Below are 19,206 nucleotides of genomic sequence, written 5' to 3' on the forward strand. Positions count from 1 at the left end.
ATGTTAATCTTTAAACCTCTCGCGCCCATGTATTCTGAAAAACTAGTTAGCGCCTTCTGGAGGCTTACTTGGGTCCTTGCCATTATAACCGCATCATCTGCGTACAAAAGTATGGGTACCGCAACACCTTCAATGCAGCGGTAGTCCAGATCTTGGTCAATTAAAAAAGTTGCCACACTATTTATATACAAATTAAATAAAAAGGGTGCCAAAATGCAGCCCTGCCGTACACCTTTCATAATTTGAAATTTGGCTGTGCATTCACCGTTTTTACCAAAACGCACATTCGCCCCTGCCCCTCTATACAATTCTTTTATGAAGTTAAGGATATTAGGGTCAATACCGATATCTTTTAAGGTGTCCCACATCACTTCATGACTCAAACAGTCGAACGCTGAACTCAAATCAACGAAGGTCATGAATAAATTTCCCTTTTTAGCCACTACATACTTTCCCGCGATCATGGCTAAGTTAAGACCTTGTTCGACAGTACCTAAGCCAGACATAAAACCATACTGGAATTTAGAAAGGGCATTTACTTCCTTGGCCCATGTATGCAATCTATTCAGTACGATTCTGCCGGCCACTTTTATTAAAGAGTCTAGTAGTGATATTGGCCTGTAACACTTAGGATCACTTCGATCTCCCTTTTTAAAGATTGGCACTACAATCGCCTCCTGCCAGGTCGATGGAAATCCATTTTTATTACAGCTGTTGAGTACATTTGTCAGGAGGGGTGCCCAAAGGGATATTTTGGCCTTATAAATGTCTATCGGTACTCTGTCTGGTCCCAGAGCTTTATTTGAGGAGCTTTCTGTAATAGCTAATTCTACTTCCGCTAAGGAGAATGCTATTTCCAGAGGGAATAATTCCTGGGTATCAGGCTCCTCAGATGTCTGGTGGCCAAGACATTCTGAGCTAACTGTTTCATCTTTCTTGTATAGTTCAGAAAAATGGTTTACCCATACGGCCTCCTCTATGGCTATCTCAATTGTATCCGTTTTCCTTTCAACAAAAAAGGGGGCATTTACGGCCTTCCAGAAGGCGGTATTTTCTCTCAATGCACACGCCTTATGGAGAGCTTCCCAGGCATCCTCTTTTAGTTCTAGTTTTCTCTTCTTTACTGCAGCTTTATAACCTAATCTAGCTGACCTTATGTCTGGAATATTTTTGGGTGTTTGTTTAGGAATTGACATTAAAAAAGCGTGCGCTTTGCTACACTCTGAGTTAAACCAGCCTTCAATCTTAAGTCTCTCGCCTTCCCTTGACCTGCGTGTTAATTGATTACAGATTTGACCTGTTATTTTTTGAAAGGCGGGTACAACCAGTGCTGGACTGACCTCTTCCTCAAGACAGGTCGTAAAATCGTTTAAATTGCCTGATATTAAGGTATGCAGAAAGGTAACTGGGTCCACCTTATTCCATTTTATGGAATAACCGTTAACTCTAGACAGTGCAATCCCGTGGCGGTAAATATTTTCAGCCACATCTATGTTCTGGGGATTGTCCACCCCAAAGCTAAAAGATGAAGAAATTGGAAAATGATCGCTCATTGCGTTGTCCTCCATTTTAAAACTCAGGACACAGCGATGGTAACTTGTTGTTACTAGTGTGAAGTCGATCACTGACCTGAGACCCCGCCCATTAAAGGTTGGTTGAAAGGCCACCCGATGGGTACAAAACTCATTTGCGAATCCTAAATCCCATTCATAAATCAAGTTATTAAAAATATTCCCAATCTTTGAGTGCTCAAAGTGGTTACAGGGATCTCCCTTAAGATTAATCAGCCTGCATGTGCCAAGCTCACTGTGAGGGCATAGGTGGCAGCTAAAATCACCAGTCAAAATTACACACATCTCTTATTGCCCCAGATCCTGTTGAGTATGGAGGATGCTATTTAGGTCCCTAAGGACCTTATGTGCGTCATCCTTTGGGATGTTGTTATATAGATTGATCAGGAGGACCTGTTGTTTTCCTCCCACCTAAAGTAGGAGTAGCTGGTAGTAGTCTCCCCTGTACTTAGAGTTTATACCACCGCGTTCAACATATTTGATATAAAAATACAAAGACCACCTGAACTCCTGCCCCTACTAGTCTGTTTCGCTGCTGTGAAGAATGTGAGATAGCCATTTATATGTATCTCCTTTTTTCCCAGCATTCCTGTAAACAAATGACGTTAAAATTATCTACAAATGACAGGAATGTGGGGTTATTAACTTTGCTTGATAGTCCCGCTATGTTCCAAGACAGGAGGGTTAAATTTCCCCCTGCCTCCACCTGTATGTGGCTACCGTTATCCTGAGATTTAGGTTCTGGAAGTTCTCCATGATCCCCAACCTATCACTTAAGACCGTTGGGCAGTGAGCCCTATTGCCCGGGTCTTCATGGGCAAGGATAGTTCCAGTACAATCATTGAGAACCTTCCCCTTTACTGAAGGACAATCGATAGTGAAGTTATCTACCCCGTTATACGGCTTTTGCTCAAGTGATGGATTGACTATGGGATGGGCGGCCCTACTTAAAGATGTATTTGTATTAGTTAGCCACCTCCTGCATTCATCTATGCTCCCGGATCTCATTTCCAGTCAGTCCACCATCTCAAGACAGCTGAACCTATTGGTGGTGGGAATCCCCTCCAATTTTCCATATGTAAAAGGTTCCTGTTTGGATATCCTCCCCACTCTTGGTATCCTGCATTCCCCGCATTACCCCAATGTTTTCCATAATCAAAACCTTGAAAATTCCTAAGTGGGTAGAAGTATGAGAGCCGTCTAGTTTCTATCCCTACGTCACTAGTTTGTGTACTCCATGTGCAAATATAATCAACCGTGCGCCGGTCCTAAAAATTAACCAGCACGCAGTCCCCTTTTATTGATTTCCTCTCATGTCCTACCCATGGCACCCTACGCACCATTAAAATCTTGCTTGACATATTTGGTGGTAGGGGGCGATTTATGTTTAGCCAATGGGAAACTTTATTTTTCAAAGACCAAGTTGGTTCCTCGACAAACTCTTCCAGTTCCGGTATCCCTGTCAGGACTACTACGTAAGGACTCGCCTCTGGGGGCAAGTTCACAGAAAATCTGCCCTCAGTAGCCCCCCTTCCCCCATGTTTTTAGGGTGAACAACGGGAGTAATAGATGGATTCTCCTCCCTCCAAGGTTGCTGAATCGGGTCAGGGGGTCTATCAGCTACTTTCTTCTCAGTTGCAGTTACAGGGTTAGAGATTACTTTTTTCGCTGGTGTTAAGAGTTTTTTTGTTGGTAGTCCTGCTTGACCAGCCTTAGGGGGTTTAATATTAGGTATTTTTTTTGCCCCAGGGTTCACCGGGTTCTTGGTCAGATTATGCAATTCATTAAGCTGTTTTTCAATGTTTACTAATCTAATTTCTAGTGGTGCGAGGAGGGTTTTAAATAGTTTCCCCATATTGGCTAAAAGTTGACCCTCCGAGTCCTCCTTTATTTCCACATCTATGCTTGTTAAAACCTCGGCTCCACTAGGGTCCGAAACCATGTTTACTGCTTCTATTGTCAATCGTTCATGCCCTTTCTTACTAGGCTGTTCTTGGCCCATGCCCTGTTTATTGGGTGCGTTACGAGTGCCCTTGGATTTAGCTACTTTAGATTTTTTTGCCCCTGGGATAGTCATGTTGAAATGAATGCTTTTCTTTTTAGGAATTGCACCCTCCCTCCTCTCCCTGGATAAGCTGGTGCTTATTTCTTCTTGTGGGTACTCCATAATGAGTGATGGGGTTTTTTCCAGGTCTGTATCTGAATTCAACGATGAGTCTGATAGGGACAACGAGGTTGATTGATCTCCCCCGAGCGGCATACTATGCACCTCCGCATTAACCTCTAAGAGGGCCCTTTATCGGTTCAGGGGTGCGAGCCGCCGCAAGGTGCCCCATAGATGACCTTTTAGCAAATGCTAAGTCTTGGGATACCCTGCGTTCCATTAGAATGATACCCTGATCGATTACTGAATTTGCCCGTATTATAAAGTTGTCTAAGGTGCCTGTTAATTTTGCTCCCTCTGCAGCAGTTTTACTCCTGCTACCTCGGGTAGACATAATTATTGGTTAGCGTGATATATACCCACAGTTCAAATATAATTAAATAATGTCACACAGGCATACATACAATTTACTCTGTTGTAAGCAAAGGAGGCGAAGGAGGGAGGGCCCGGTCCGGTCTCACCCGGTCTCTAACGGGCTCAAACGGGCCCGCCCTTGGCCCGGGCTTCGCCCGGCGGGCACCCGTGCGCGTCCCGCGGGCCGGAAGAAGGGGTCTGTCTAAGTAGAGGAGGTGGTGGGCAGGAAGAGGGCATGTACAGGTCCAGGTGCGTCTAGTTGGCTCACGCACTGGCCTGTGGTCCTCGCAGTCCCTCCAGCGACCGGTAAAGTCCCCTGCACAACTCCGCTTGTAGGTCAGCGTCCAACGGGGTTTTAAACACAAAGTCCCAGGTATGTCTCAGCGATAAGTTTGTCTCCCTTTTCTAGCAGCTATGAGCGGCCCCCGCGAAGCGGGGGCCGCAAGCCGTAAATGCACTACCAGGGAGGTGGTGGCCGGGAAGAGGGTGTGTACAGGTCCAGGTGCGTCTAGTTGGCTCACGCACTGGCCTGTGGTCCTCGCAGTCTCTCCAGCGATCGGTAAAGTCCCCTGCACAACTCCACTTGCAGGTCAGCGTCCAACGGGGTTTTAAACACAAAGTCCCAGGTATGTCTCAGCGATAGGTTTGTCTCCCTTCTCCAGCAGCTCCCGCGAGCCGTAAATGCACTACCAGGGAGGTGGTGGGCGGGAAGAGGGCGTGTACAGGTCCAGGTGCGTCTAGTTGGCTCACGCACTGGCCTGTGGTCCTCGCAGTCCCTCCAGCGATCGGTAAAGTCCCCTGCACAACTCCGCTTGCAGGTCAGCGTCCAACGGGGCTTTAAACACAAAGTCCCAGGTATGTCTCAGCGATAGGTTTGTCTCCCTTCTCCAGCGGCTACGAGCGGCTCCCACGAAGCGGGGGCCGCGAGCCGTAAATGCACTACCAGGGAGGTGGTGGGCGGGAAGAGGGCGTGTACAGGTCCAGGTGCATCTAGTTGGCTCATGCACTGGCCTGTGGTCCTCGCAGTCCCTCCAGCGATCGGTAAAGTCCCCTGCACAACTCCGCTTGCAGGTCAGCGTCCAACGGGGTTTTAAACACAAAGTCCCAGGTATGTCTCAGCGATAGGTTTGTCTCCCTTCTCCAGCAGCTACGAGCGGCTCCCGCGAAGCGGGGGCCGCGAGCCGTAAATGCACTACCAGGGAGGTGGTGGGCGGGAAGAGGGCGTGTACAGGTCCAGGTGCGTCTAGTTGGCTCATGCACTGGCCTGTGGTCCTCGCAGTCCCTCCAGCGATCGGTAAAGTCCCCTGCACAACTCCGCTTGCAGGTCAGCATCCAACAGAGTTTTAAACACAAAGTCCCAGGTATGTCTCAGCGATAGGTTTGTCTCCCTTCTCCAGCGGCTACGAGCGGCCAGTAGGTTTAGGCAATGTTGGTGAAAATAGATGTGGCCCAATGATATTGATTATTTGGAACATGTGTATTCATGCTATGGTACCAGGTGGACCAGAGTTTTGTGCGGTCTACGCTTTTAAAACCGGAGGGCTGCGAGATATCAGCACATCGCATATCCATGAGCAGGTGATGTGTGTCTGATGGGGCAAACAAATGGCACATAACTGAATAAACGTCAAACAGCAGTCACCAGAGTGGTGACAAATCAGGGACCGTGTCGCCTTCTAGGCCTGTGCACTCACTGAAGCACTGTTGTGCACTTGGTCAGCGTGGTGTGAACAAATATGCATTTACCACGCCCACTGCTTGTTTATTCCTCAAGGCTCCTCATGTTGGACAGAAAATGTTCATAATAATTGTGGCTTACAAGAGATTTGCGTCTGAGGCTATCTAACGGGCTACTGAATATGTAAATAAATACCTGTATGAGAGAGCTGCAAGTCCGCTTCTGCCCCGGCGTCTTCAAATGCCTGTGCCCGACAAATGGAGCAGTAGGCAAGGCACAAGAGTTGTTTTTTGGATCCATTTCACAAGAGAACAAATCACGGGAGGAAAGAGGGGGTAAGACCTGCTGGTTGAAGTAATGGCTTTCAGCAAGTGAGGAGGAGCGAGAGTCAACAAGAGCTTGTTATTGGTTAGGTTTGGCATGTCCCAAGCAAGCAAGCGCCAAACCTAGAACTCTCCCCCCCAAACTCAACTAAAATCCACAGACTAATTATCGTCCCTCCCCTAGCAGTCTACTGACCCAATAGCAGCCCACGATAACCCATGGCGTTTGTGCAGGGAGGAGACCTAGGAGGGGCGAGGGCTGGTCGCGCATGCTCGGTAAATGTTACATTTCGCGTGCGCTGTGGCTCGAGCGTGCGCATGGTGTATGCAGCGCCTGTCCCCTTCCGGGGCTCCCGTGATGAAGAGGGAGCCCCGGCACCAAAGAGGATGAAGATAGCAGTGCGGGCTCCTATGCCTAAGGAGGAAGCCCTGCATCGTGCTGCTAGAAATTTGGAGGAGCTGGAGATTGACAGCAGCCAGCCGCCACACAGGGTGAGTTTGCACGTTTCTTCTTTTGGGAGGGGGGGGGGGTCTTGGTCGGGTGTGGAGCCGGTCTTTGTGGTGCGAGGAAAACGCAATTGTGCTGGTGTGAAAGGAGCACTTCTGTGCGCGGTGATGGGCCGTGGAGCCGATAGGTCTCGCGGAGTGATGGAGCCTGTGGCGGAAAGAGCCCGGTGAGTGGGGGGTGGTGGGAGGGGGTGTATGCGCATGTGTGTGTGTCTGTGTGCGCGTGTGTCTGTGTGCGCGCGTGTGTCTGTGTGTGTGAGCGTGCGATTGAGAGAGGGGAGAGGCTGACTTGCTGGGAATGTGGGACAGGAGATGTGCACAGCGCAGGGCTGGACGTGCGTGTCCACGAGGTGAAATCGCCATGGGCTTGCGCGTACCCATCCCCTGCCCAACATTCCCAGCAAGTGAACAACATAAGGTCTTTTCGCTGGATTCAGCGCTTCACGCTGCTAACACCAGCGAGACCTAAAAAACATTTGCTATCTTGAGGTCAGACATTGTTTTAATATTGATTTATTTATCAATGGGGGCTCAAGCATATATTTATTTGCCTCTTTGATTTCCAGTCTGACTCAGCAAAATGTATGCCTGAAATAAAGAGAGTTGCCCTAGTGTCAAAAGAAAAGGTGCTTGAGAAAATGTACAAATCTTCCAATTCGCAAGAAGTAAGGGCTCAGGCAAGCAGAGATCTCTGCCCCCTTCTGTTTTGTAAACTCCCCCAGTATATATACATAATCCTGTCACCAGCTATGAATCGGTTTACTACTAGGCATTCAGTCACTCGAGTGGCCACTACTGAGCGTGATTCAACTTCGAAAAATTCATTAGAGAGAGTTGCAATATGTTCTTATTGTCACACTACCTAGAATAACGCTCATAAAAAAGGAGCGCAGGTTAGAGTTTAATCTGGAATTCTTGGATGTTGTTCCCAAGGCATGATTGTACCGTGCATACAACAAAACACACAATTCCTCAATTTACAAACAAAGCATTACAAGATGTTCATTATTTCGTTTTCCAAAATTATTAACTGGGAACCAACATAATACCCTCATAAGCAGCACTGTACTAAGGTGTGCATGGTAAAAGGGGCGTCAGAAACAAAACTCTACTGGAATGGTGAAATAAGAGGGTTTCCCTACGAAGCTGAATAAATTGCTATTAATGTTGAAAAGGCCTTCTGTTAGCTCCCCCACGCCTCGTCCCCCTCCCAACACAAACACCAAACAATTACTAGAAAGGGGAGACACAAAGATGGAACTGGGATTAAGAAAATAAAGGTGTAGTTATTTTCATCAAATTGTTAAAGATAAAAAACCTCCCAAAGGCATGGTGTATTGGCAGTAGGCATCAATCTACTCTCATTTCCAAAGTGAATCTTATAAAACTTTTCTGCCTGGAGTAGCTAGAAGACTTCACAGAGAGTCTTGAAGGCTTCTTGGCCTCTGTGTAACTCTTAGCAAGGAAGACATACAGCACCAACCCTGCACTGGGATGCCCAAGGCACGCTGCCTGGGAGGTGAAATAACTAAAGGACCCAAAATACTCAGCAACTGTCTTCGACGTTTAAGGAAAATTGACCAGATCAACATGAAATTATTTTGGCACCCAGCATTTACAAGCAGTGATATCTCAAGGAACACACTGATCGCCTTATCACTGCTACACCGGACATTGGGTGGAGCCGGTCCGGCAACATCATGCCAACTGGGAAGCAGCAGCCTCCAGGCACTCATTCTGTACCTCTACTTGCTATTACAAAGGTACCCTAGTTACCTCAAACCTGCATGTCCTACGAGGTGAACCCAAGTCTCAGCCACACCAAAAGGTAAAGATGACCATATTGGTCACTCAATCTTCTAAGTTGAGGCAAGTGGATAATGTGGGTGGAAGGGATGGGGTGAAGGGTGTGGAAATTGGCATACAGCGGATGCAGAATTTTGGTCTATAAGAAGAGGGTGCTTGCAGTAGGTCTCATCTCGTTTCCTCTGTAGTCTACCACAGAACTGACGACTTTACAAGGGGATCCTGGCTTAAAGAAAGGGCATTTAGTGACACATCTTTGGTCCTAAGAGATCCCTTCGTGGTTTGTGTTACTGCAACATTATCATTTCAATCATTGCTTTAGAAGATATTGGCCCCGCTCCAAGAGGCGGCTAGATGAGAGTCTATGGAGAGTGTGTCATGCGGCTGAACAGAAAGTAGTGTTTAGTCTCACTAGACATATGTCAAGACCGCGCTTGAGATCCTCATGATATCAGTCTCGAATGAGCGCATAGACTTTACTAGACTTTCGTGCCAACTCATGACTGCTTTTTTGGGAGGTGGTCCTTCTTGTTCCTGATCCTACCCCACCCCATGTTGTGCTTCGTAGTTGCAACGTCTGAGTAGAAGATGCCCACAGAAGCCTAACCACAGGTACTCCTAACCCAATACGGTTCTTGAAACCCATCCTATCAACCAAAGCCAGACACATGAGCTCCTAAAAGACTTATTTTTGCCAAATATTCGTGAACAAGGAATCTTAAAAGGGACATTGTGATGTGGGGAACAGCGGTATGCAATGGTCTATTCCCACTATCAGCCTGGCACTTATTTAAGAGGCTGAGACTTCATTGTGCACACAGTAAGCCACGAAACCCCAAAGCTTCGCCTGCACCTTCAATGAGCTAGACTTGCACAACACCACAGGGTAAGATCTTGTCAAGTAAGACAGCTCAAGTCACTGCCGGGGAAGGTGCAGCTTGAAGATTGAGAAGATGAAACATTACAAATACAAACACTGCTGAAGGAAAGCCTTTTTCTCTGGCAGGAAGGCTTCCCTATAGAAATAGCCTCGCTTGCACTGAAGAGAAGCCCTAGTGGATAAACAGGTTATATTTCTACAGCCACTGTCTGGTCACTGATGTACCAACCACAAGAGTGAACGGCTTCTTCCCTCCGAGTTCGCTCTATTGTGTTGCATAAGTAAACCATTGTACATAAAGCAGCCACATCATCTTTGCAAAACTGCATGAATGCATCAGAATCGACCACTTACCTTTGTTTGCTAGTTCGGTTCGCAAGCGGCTACAGAAAAAAATAGTCAAGATCTTTTTAAAGTTGCTGTACACTATTTTTAAAAAAACTACTTCTCACTCAATATACTATCAAAGGGGCAGGCTTGCGACAGAAGTTAAAACATTATGATGGGATGTGCATCTGGTTGATAACTGAAGCTTTAGGAGAATGCTTAATGTCAAACTGGAACCATATCTTGAGCTGTCATTATTTGATCCTGCAGGGTCTAGTCTAGGATACCATTCTTGTTTCAGACAAAACCAAAATTAACAAGTACCTAGAAATCGCTTGGGTTCCTGGCAAGTCGCCGGCTCGATCTGACGCGAAATCCGGAAGTCCGGCAGCGTCATGCTTGTTGTGGGTTGGGACTACCGCCATCTGCGGGAAGCCCGTGCCCACGAAGTGACTCGCCGAGATGAAAGTGGTGACGCATTGGAGCCCCGTGGTGGCGGCGGCAGAAAAGTGGCGACTGAGGCTGTGGATGCAAGTGCGGGGCTCCCATCAGTGAGGGAAGCCCCCGCGTGTGCCACATCAATGGAGGCGTAGATGACACCCGGTGAGTGGGACTTGGTTACGCCGTGGGGGCGCGTGCACTGGCTTGGTGCGGCTGGTGTGTGTGTGTGGGCGGCTGGTGTGTGTGTGTGGGCGGCTGGTGCGTGTGTGGGTGGCTGGTGCGTGTGTGCGCGGCTGGGGGCAGCTGGTGCGTGTGGGGGGTGGCTGGGGACGGCTGGTGCGTGTGGAGGTGGCTGGTGCGTGTGTGCACGGCTGGAGGCAGCTGGTGTGTGTGTGTGCGCGGCGCATCTTCCCAAGCGCGTCCACAGACCCCAATCGCCAAAGCCCTGCTCGTGACCCGGTCTGTACCCGCATGAGAGGCAAGACGATAACAATAAGTCTCGCTGACGACAGTGCGTCGCGCTGCAACGCTAGGCGAGACATAGAAAACAGTAGGCTTTGTGAACAATGTGCTCTTCTTTACTTGAATAACCCAAAATGATTTTTCCCCAATGTGTGGGCTTATAGTTTTTGGAAAATGTGCCCCTGAAATGTACATATTTATTTCCTTTTCATTTGGCCTTCGCCTATGTGCTGGCTTTTCTTTTGTTCCTCATGATGGGGATATTTGTGAAACAACATACTCCAGGTTTCACTCCAGACACAGCCTTGGTTTAATGATGCCCCTCACAGCTAGATAGTCTCTGGACTACAGCTCCCACGACAGAAGCACAAACAGGTGTGAGCTTTATGCACTTATCTGTCATCAGCTCAACTGAAATTGAGATCAAGAAAAACAAAATGCTGGGCCTCTCCTAAAGAGTCCCTGTTACCTTCCACAGCAGACTCTGCAGTCTTCCCCTTCAATCCTACCATTTGCCGAACTGCAGTACTTCAGGAAGTATAATCAGCAGGGTCTTGCAGACAAAGTCTTCATTGAATTTCTAAAAAAGAGCCCTTGGTTCATCTCCCTCATCCTGGTGTCTGGATCTCCATCATCCAACCACAGGAATGTGGGCACTATACTTCCACTGTCTGGAGAAACTCTCCTCACCCTCCATTTGGTGCATTGTCAAATGAGAGGCATCTAAAATAAATCTCTCTCTGCCTTCTTAATTAATACTAAGTGCCAAACTTGACAATGAACATCAGAAGACTTCCACTCTGGTGTTTGCAGAACATCCTTTTTGATGTTTGCTTTAGTTACGCATTACTTTTTTCACATTGCTATGATCTTGATGTTGCTGCTTCCTTTGATAATGTAATAAACTTATTGGCATAATATAAACACAATGGAAGGGAGAAGTAGCACTAAGCAAACAGACTCAATAATTATAAAAACCGATATCATTTAATAAGTATCAGAATAATCACTTTAAAAACAATTAATAAAACAACATGAGTATAAATCAATAATACCAAAAATGAAATAGACAACATTCATGTACAGCATACAACATACAAATTAAAAATATTATCACAGTGGCAATATGAATTATTCGACGCGCGTTTCGGCGTTTATGGGGAACGCCTTCTTCAGGAGCCACAATTACTATGAATGTTGTCTATTTCATTTTTGGTATTATTGATTTACACTCATGTTTATACTCATGTTGTTTTATTAATTGTTTTTAAAGTGATTATTCTGATACTTATTTAATGATATCGGTTTTTATAATTATTGAGTCTGTTTGCTTAGTGCTACTTCTCCCTTCCGTTGTGTTTATATTATGCCAATAAGTTTATTACATTGTCTAGTTCCCTGTATTTTGAATTGATTTTCTCCACAGGGGGTCCTTGTTATTTACATGCTGCTTCCTTTGATAGCAGTCTAAAACCATTGATATTTCCCGACATATGCATCCAGCTAACCCCTGGACAGCTATCCTTGCTGAAACAGTGGTCTAAAAGCAGCCTAGCTGTGGACAGACTGTTCGTCTTATGACAGAACAGAACATGACTTTCTGAAGCATTGCACTTCTACAACATTTATGAATAAGGACATTAAGTTACAGTTGCGGCTGGTGTCGGGAGGGGGAACAAATAAAAAAATAAAAACAAAAAAAAGTACCTGAATGCCCACGGCATCGCCTCATTGTCGCTCTACTGGCTATACTGCAGGCACAGGCTCCCAGTCTGCCTTGCGGCCAATCCTAACACTGCTCTCATGCATGACAGCAGCATCAGGATTGGCCCGAGTGGCCTGGATTTGCACTCCCACAGAGACTGGAAGCCTGTGCCTGCTGCCTCCAACACTATTACAAAAAGACAAGGGAACCCAGAAGGTATACCATAGGGAACTTGGGCAGTATCATATTATACAAAAACAGTGGTCCCTATTTTTTGGACACAATATTGTACAGAAGCAATAATCATACACTTGATAAGTGATATGTCTTTTGTCCAGCCGGACAAGAAATTTATTTTTAGCGTACAGAAGGATTTCATAAAATGCGAGATCCAAATGACAAGCGGGCACAGCCGTGACCCGTGACATTCAAGACACAACAACGAAAGAATGGTCAAAAGAACAAAGTAAAGATCTGTCTGTGTACTTGTAGTCAGTGTTACAGACTCAAATTATTTTGAACACACCATTGCTTTTTACAATATTACATTTACATATTGCATATGGGGTTTTGTGGTCGACGACGTTTCGATGCCGCCTTTAAATATAGGGCATCATCATCAGGACAAACTTATTTTCATTGTTGTCTTTACACTTGAATTATTAACACTATGTCTTTTGTTACATTACTTTACACAAAATACATGAAAAGAAGGGGGGAAGAAAAGACAAAGAATAAGAGTTTAAGGCATGTTATTGGGAAATTCCAAAAGTGCTGAGTGAAGTATGAAAAACAGCGAGTGAAGAGGTGTGGTTCCACCTTTTAAAAAAAAATTTAAATATCAAAATAATAATAATAATAATAATAATAATAATAACCGGCGCACGTGTCAACGAAGATTCTCGTAGAGTAGTGAGTGATGGTGAATGGGTCTATAACAAGGAGCTTATAGCCACTGAATATTAAGCCAGACGTACCTATATGTAAGGAGGCATTATCGCGAATATAATGATGGGAATCATTAGTGACAATTCACACCCGGGCGGACCCAGAAACTCAGGTGTATCTTCTGGAAATTGGTAAATATGGTTAACAGACCCCACTTCCAACTCCCGGTCCTTACCCAACTGAACAGGTTGATTAATTGACATTTTCTTTCTCTCCAGAAAGAATTCACAAATCGCTATTTTTAATAAGAATTGTTGGAACTACAATAGGACTAAGCACGTATGTCAAGTTTTAATCAATTCACGCACTGCGCATGTTTTTCTTCCTTCACGTAGATATAGATACCAGTTCACATCCTGACGCAGCCGCCATTCATGCATGCCCGGAGCATCCGCCTCGTTAGCTTCAGTACAATATAGTCTGCCTAGCTCGCTACGTTAGTCACTAATGATTCCCATCATTATATTAGCGATAATGCCTCCTCACATATAGGTACGTCTGGCTTATTATTCAGTGGCTATAAGCTCCTTGTTATAGACCCATTCACCATCACTCACCACTGTACGAGAATCTTCTTTGACACGTGCGCCGGTTAATATTATTATTATTATTTTTATATTTTTTTATTTTAATTTTTAAAAAAGGTGGAACCACACCTCTTCACTCGCCGTTTTTATACTTCACTCAGCACTTTTGGAATTTCTAATAACATGCCTTAAACTCTTATTCTTTGTCTTTTCTTCCCCTTCTTCCCATGTATTTTGTGTAAAGTAATGTAACAAAAGACATAGTGTTAATAATTCAAGTGTAAAGACAACAATGAAAATAAGTTTGTCCTGATGATGATGCCCTATATTTAAAGGCGGCATCGAAACGTCGTCGACCACAAAACCCCATATGCAATATGTAAATGTAATATTGTAAAAAGCAATGGTGTGTTCAAAATAATTTGAGTCTGTAACACTGACTACAAGTACACAGACAGATCTTTACTTTGTTCTTTTGACCATTCTTTCGTTGTTGTGTCTTGAATGTCACGGGTCACGGCTGTGCCCGCTTGTCATTTGGATCCCGCATTTTATGAAATCCTTCTGTACGCTAAAAAAAAAAAAATTCTTGTCCGGCTGGACAAAAGACATATCACTTATCAAGTGTATGATTATTGCTTCTGTACAATATTGTGTCCAAAAAATAGGGACCACTGTTTTTGTGTAATATGCTGCCTCCAACACGGCAACGCAGCTCGGGTTGGAGACAACTTCAGTGTGCAGTTCAGTTTGGCTGTCCTGAGATGACGGGCCAAAACCACATGCACACTGACAACAGTGCACCTACCACTTCCCCTTGTGCCGGTCATCCCCATTGCCCTGCCCCCTAGACGACGCAATGGAGAAAAATAAAACGATAATAAACATGCTTTATTATTGTTTCATTTTTCAAGTTTTGAGGTTGCTAGCGGGGGCGATGCTGGTCCATCATAGCAGAGGAGCCGCCGCTGTTAAATTAAATGGAATGGCGGGCCGCGGGACATGAAGTGCACACAAGGACCTGAGTGCCTATCAAATGTACCTAATACAGCACTATCTTCACAGTCAAATGTTGTTTCTTTCTACACTTCTGTAGCGTCCGATTGCATGCTACCTCAAAATGCAACCTCAATTTTTCTAAAATCCATTATGAAATAAGACTACTTCTCTAAAATGATGATGCCACCTTTCCTTTATCTTTCAAATGGTACTCTTCTCCTTCTTCCCCCACCCCCATCCCTTTCATGCCTCCTCTCTCTGAGCACAAACTTTTCGGACTCACATGCACGTTGCTTTCATCGTTATCAATGTCTTTTTTTCAATTGCCCACAACTGCTCCTTCTTTAAAATGTATGTCCTTGAAACTTAACAAAGCCTAATTTCTTCAAGTGCATCGTTTAACCATCTGCATGAATTCACGTACGCCCCCCTCCACCCCAACAAATAGTGACACCTAACTTATTGATTTAAGCCAACTCAAAAAAAACTGGAGGGGATGCATGGAAAAGCTTGGTTTAGCGCAAGGCATAAATGACTACAATCAACAATAACAAGTGACCTTATATTAACCAGTGACTTTGGGTTTTGGATCAGCGTGCTGGCGGCGTAATCCACTTCAACGCCTCGTCAGAAGTAGTAAGAGCTATATAAATACAACTACATTACAATGTAAATCTACTGTCAATGTTGATATATCAATATGGGTAAAAACCATGGCATTGGCTGGGTAATGTTTACAACGGCATTCGTTTACTAACCGAATAAAGTAGGTCCGCGATCGTAACTAAAGGTGGTCTGCGACCGCTACTATCCGCTCCGGAACTTTATTTTCCACTATAGACACTAAGGCGATCTTACTTGCATCCCTTTTGACAGCTTCTGGCCACGCTTGTCAAATGGACTGCACTGAGGCGGCAGACATGTTAGGGTCAGGCAAATAGTACCCGAGTTGAGATTCTGTTTAATAGAGGAATCAGGCACTACACCAAGACATTCAGCAGAGCCACAACGAGTTTCTACTCACAAAAGAACCTTTGGTATGCGCTGTCTATGGGGATGAACATGTATTTAAAACTATCCGAGCCAGGAAAAGACACAACAAAGCTATGGGACGGTCGGATATGACTAAGCCGATCGAGGTTAATAACAACAGTAAAGATCTTTTCAACGACAAAAAAGGACGAAGATAAAAAGCCACTTTCCGCTCTGAAATGCTTGTTTCAATACCGAAATAGCAATAGCTACAGCAAAATCGTAATAATAGTGAACTCATTCATTTTTTTTAGGGTTGTTCAAATTTGAAAAATGAATATAAATGTAGTGTTATAATGCGTGCTTCGCATATGCATAGATTATATTTAGAATAATACTTCTAATCAAGCCCTGTTTGTTGCATTTGAACAATTACTCAGTGTTTCTAGAGTTCCTAATGGACAGTAAACTCTCCAGTTAAATATGGCCGCCTCAGCGCGCAATACTCACGTCAGCTTCTAGTACATCCATGGCCTAGCCCTCTTTCCATGTTCATTGTGTGAGTTTTGGCGGGTGCTTTGGTTGTGTGCACTCACGCAGGCATGAGCTGTGCGCGTGCGCGGTAAGCGCCGGGACAGCGGCTCTCCCCCAGCTATGGATGATTATGATCTGTACGGAGTGGAGGACGATGACTTCGAGAGCCAGTTCGCTTCGGAGCTGGAGGCTCTGGCAGACCTGGAAGGTGAGCAGAGGAGGGTCTCGTTCTGGAAGCATCGTGACTTCGCTATGTCGTCATCAAAGTGGCATACAGCGACATAAGCAGCCCCGATGAATCAGAGTAGGCAGAATGACAACACATCATTAATCAATTGCCCTCACTGCTGCAAAGTGGCCTCATGTCATTATGCCACCTTCTACTACGATTACCATAGCATAATGCTGAATGACATCGCCATATGACATGCTGTCTTTGCATGGCACACATTTGATACCATTGCAAACAACATGAGCATGTCTAAGATGCCTGGTTCTGACACTGCTAGCGCACTAAAAAGAACATAAATACAAATGTATAATCTTATAGCAGGTGGACATTAACGCAGGCCATGTTGACATTCTTATCCTGACTTCATTTTCTAGCTACCTTAAAAAGGAAGCATATCCATATATATATTTTTTTTGGGGTGTGGGGGCAAATGGCATCAGCTACTATAACACTCAATAGGGTTATACGTGCTGCATTCGTAATTATATGCTTTAAAAAAATGAGTAATCGAATCTTGCATCCATAATTTAGATGGTATTCTACTATGTTGATGTATTGTTTTCTATGTTGAGGTCACTGTACCATCTGGGATGTCACCATGCCCTTTCTAATGCATGACTACACCATTGTTTAGTATGAAGAGAATTCAATGTCCTTAACTCTGTGCTGATGTCATCATGTATTCTGGTAATGCTAGCCCGAAGCTGCTGTTCTTGGAAAGACTATGCTCATAGAGTAAGGCCTTGTGCAGACAAGATTTTCTGAGCCAAGTTTTGCAGATGTAGTTCCATATTAAGGACCGCTTCCAGCAAGTATTTGCTGTATTTTTTTCATTTGGTAGATGTCTGCTATGTTAAAGCACTTGTTTGACTTAGACTCTCCCTCAGACAAAATACTTGATTTCTATGTTGTTGCCTGGAAGCCTATGCTTACCATCTCAATATATAAAAACGCCACCATGTCTCCATCAAGTCGTCGGTGCACCAACATTCTGTTGGGCCTGTAACGTGGCATCAGTTGTTGGTAATGGGATCACTGGCGTTCAGGTTTTCCTTGTGGGCCAGTTCCTTGATGAATTGGCAAATTCTGATGAAAGTGTTATCTTTTCTAGTTATGGCTTGACTGCGTAGCTGTCGTGTGACCTTATGTGATAACAGAACATGAACTTTCAGAAGTTCTACTGAGAGGCACTTAGGCTCCACCCACATGTTGATTACCTTGGTATCATTAGATTGAGAAGAAGTTGTATGCTTCCAGTGAAAAAGAGTGCTTGTATTGCACTTCTTGCCTTGTGGTTAAGTTTATGCCCCGGACAGCAGTACGGAGGTAATTATGGTTCCAAGCAAATGGTGAAACTCTAGGCTTGATCTGTTTTATTATGAAAAGTTTGGACAAAGGTAATAGGCATGATTTATTATACAACACCTATGATAAAGACAGTAGGCCGTTAAGGGTGGAGTGTTCATGCACCATGTTTAAGCCCTGCAGACATGTATTTTGCTACAATGAAATCTCATAGATTATTTTGGTAGGCAAGGATTTTGGTGTTGATTATCCCTTTGCCAATCTCTAGCGGTTGATGATTTGCCCTGTAATAATTCTAGGTGGAATCTATTTGGACGGCCTGACCAGTTTAGCTGTCTCACATGATCTAATAATAAAAAAACAAATATACTCGAGGTTGCAGGAAGTGGGGTCATTTATTGAAAGTTCATGGTAACGCCAACATACCGTGTAACCCGAAGAGCTTCAGCCGAAAGCCTTGTTCACGGGTACCAATCAACATACCAGCTGTGTACAAATAATACACAGTGACAATCATTAACATAGTACAAGCATGGTGTCTGCTTGCAATACAGAAGGCTAGTGTTATTTCGTCACCATGTTGATTGCGTAATGGCAATCGCCTCAATAATGCTGGTCTGTAAGAATGGTGTGTTTGTAACAATCAATACAAAACAGATGTGTCTGTTGAGATGTAAATTGAAAATGTATACATAAGTGTATGTTGAGAAAGAAAAAAGAAAAACCATGTCAGCAAGCATAGGTTGAATAGCATGAAAGTCTTGGCAAAAAGTGGGCACCATCTTGAAAAGGCAAAATCCTTGTAATATACTATCCAAGTAGCACATCATTGACAAACTGTCTCCTCCATATTATTTGATTACAACAATTCGATGTGATAATTATTATACAAGGGTCCAATTGACTTAGTCGTTGCAACCCCTCTCAGAGGCAAACAGATTTATGAATTTCAATTGTGGATATAAAATTAGTATCTCTGTAAGTAGTGAATGCCATCTTGAAAAGGGGAGAGGCCATATTACTCAGGACAAGTACCACATGCTTGTTATTAACATGCTATCAGCCCCATAATGTTATAACAAATGGACATGTTTAAACAAAAGAGGCGATCACTGTCATACAATAGTCGATTTGGCTTCCTAATTATAACCCCCTAGAGGTAAGCAAAATGATGATGTTTCAATCATAGCCATACAATTACCCTATTGGGTAGAAGATTGAGTACAAAGATTTGCCCAATTAATTAGACATGTGGAATCCCAGGAAGTGTAGAAATTGCACAGTACACATAATATTGTTGTCATTTGAGTGTTATGAGACGGAGGGCATGTCAATCACATTCAAGTGCTACTAGGCTTGAAGTAGTAACTGCAGGGACTTCCCCATTTCAAGATGGCTCCCAGTATTTGCAGAGAGTTTTACATTTTACAGCCTATGCTCTCTGACTTGGGTTGTTTCTTTTTTCTTTCTC

General features: G+C 44.4%; 2 protein-coding genes across 2 annotated transcripts in view; one reads left to right on the forward strand and one right to left on the reverse strand.

Moving 5' to 3' along the window:
- Nucleotides 1-15,617, reverse strand: part of RPUSD1 (RNA pseudouridine synthase domain containing 1) — a 58,273-nt gene extending 42,656 nt beyond the window's left edge. Inside the window, exon 1 of the mRNA XM_078664892.1 lies at nt 15,451-15,617. The gene's annotated coding sequence lies outside the window, so the exon portion shown is untranslated. The remainder of the gene's footprint in view (nt 1-15,450) is intronic.
- A 597-nt stretch (nt 15,618-16,214) lies between these two features.
- CHTF18 (chromosome transmission fidelity factor 18) overlaps nt 16,215-19,206 on the forward strand; it is a 428,817-nt gene continuing 425,825 nt past the window's right edge. Inside the window, exon 1 of the mRNA XM_078664893.1 lies at nt 16,215-16,406. Coding sequence (XP_078521019.1) covers nt 16,319-16,406 — 88 coding nt within the window. The 5' untranslated portion in view covers nt 16,215-16,318. The remainder of the gene's footprint in view (nt 16,407-19,206) is intronic.

This window comes from Lissotriton helveticus, chromosome 10 (genome assembly GCF_964261635.1).
Source record: "Lissotriton helveticus chromosome 10, aLisHel1.1, whole genome shotgun sequence".
In the NCBI taxonomy this organism is placed as follows: domain Eukaryota; kingdom Metazoa; phylum Chordata; class Amphibia; order Caudata; family Salamandridae; genus Lissotriton; species Lissotriton helveticus.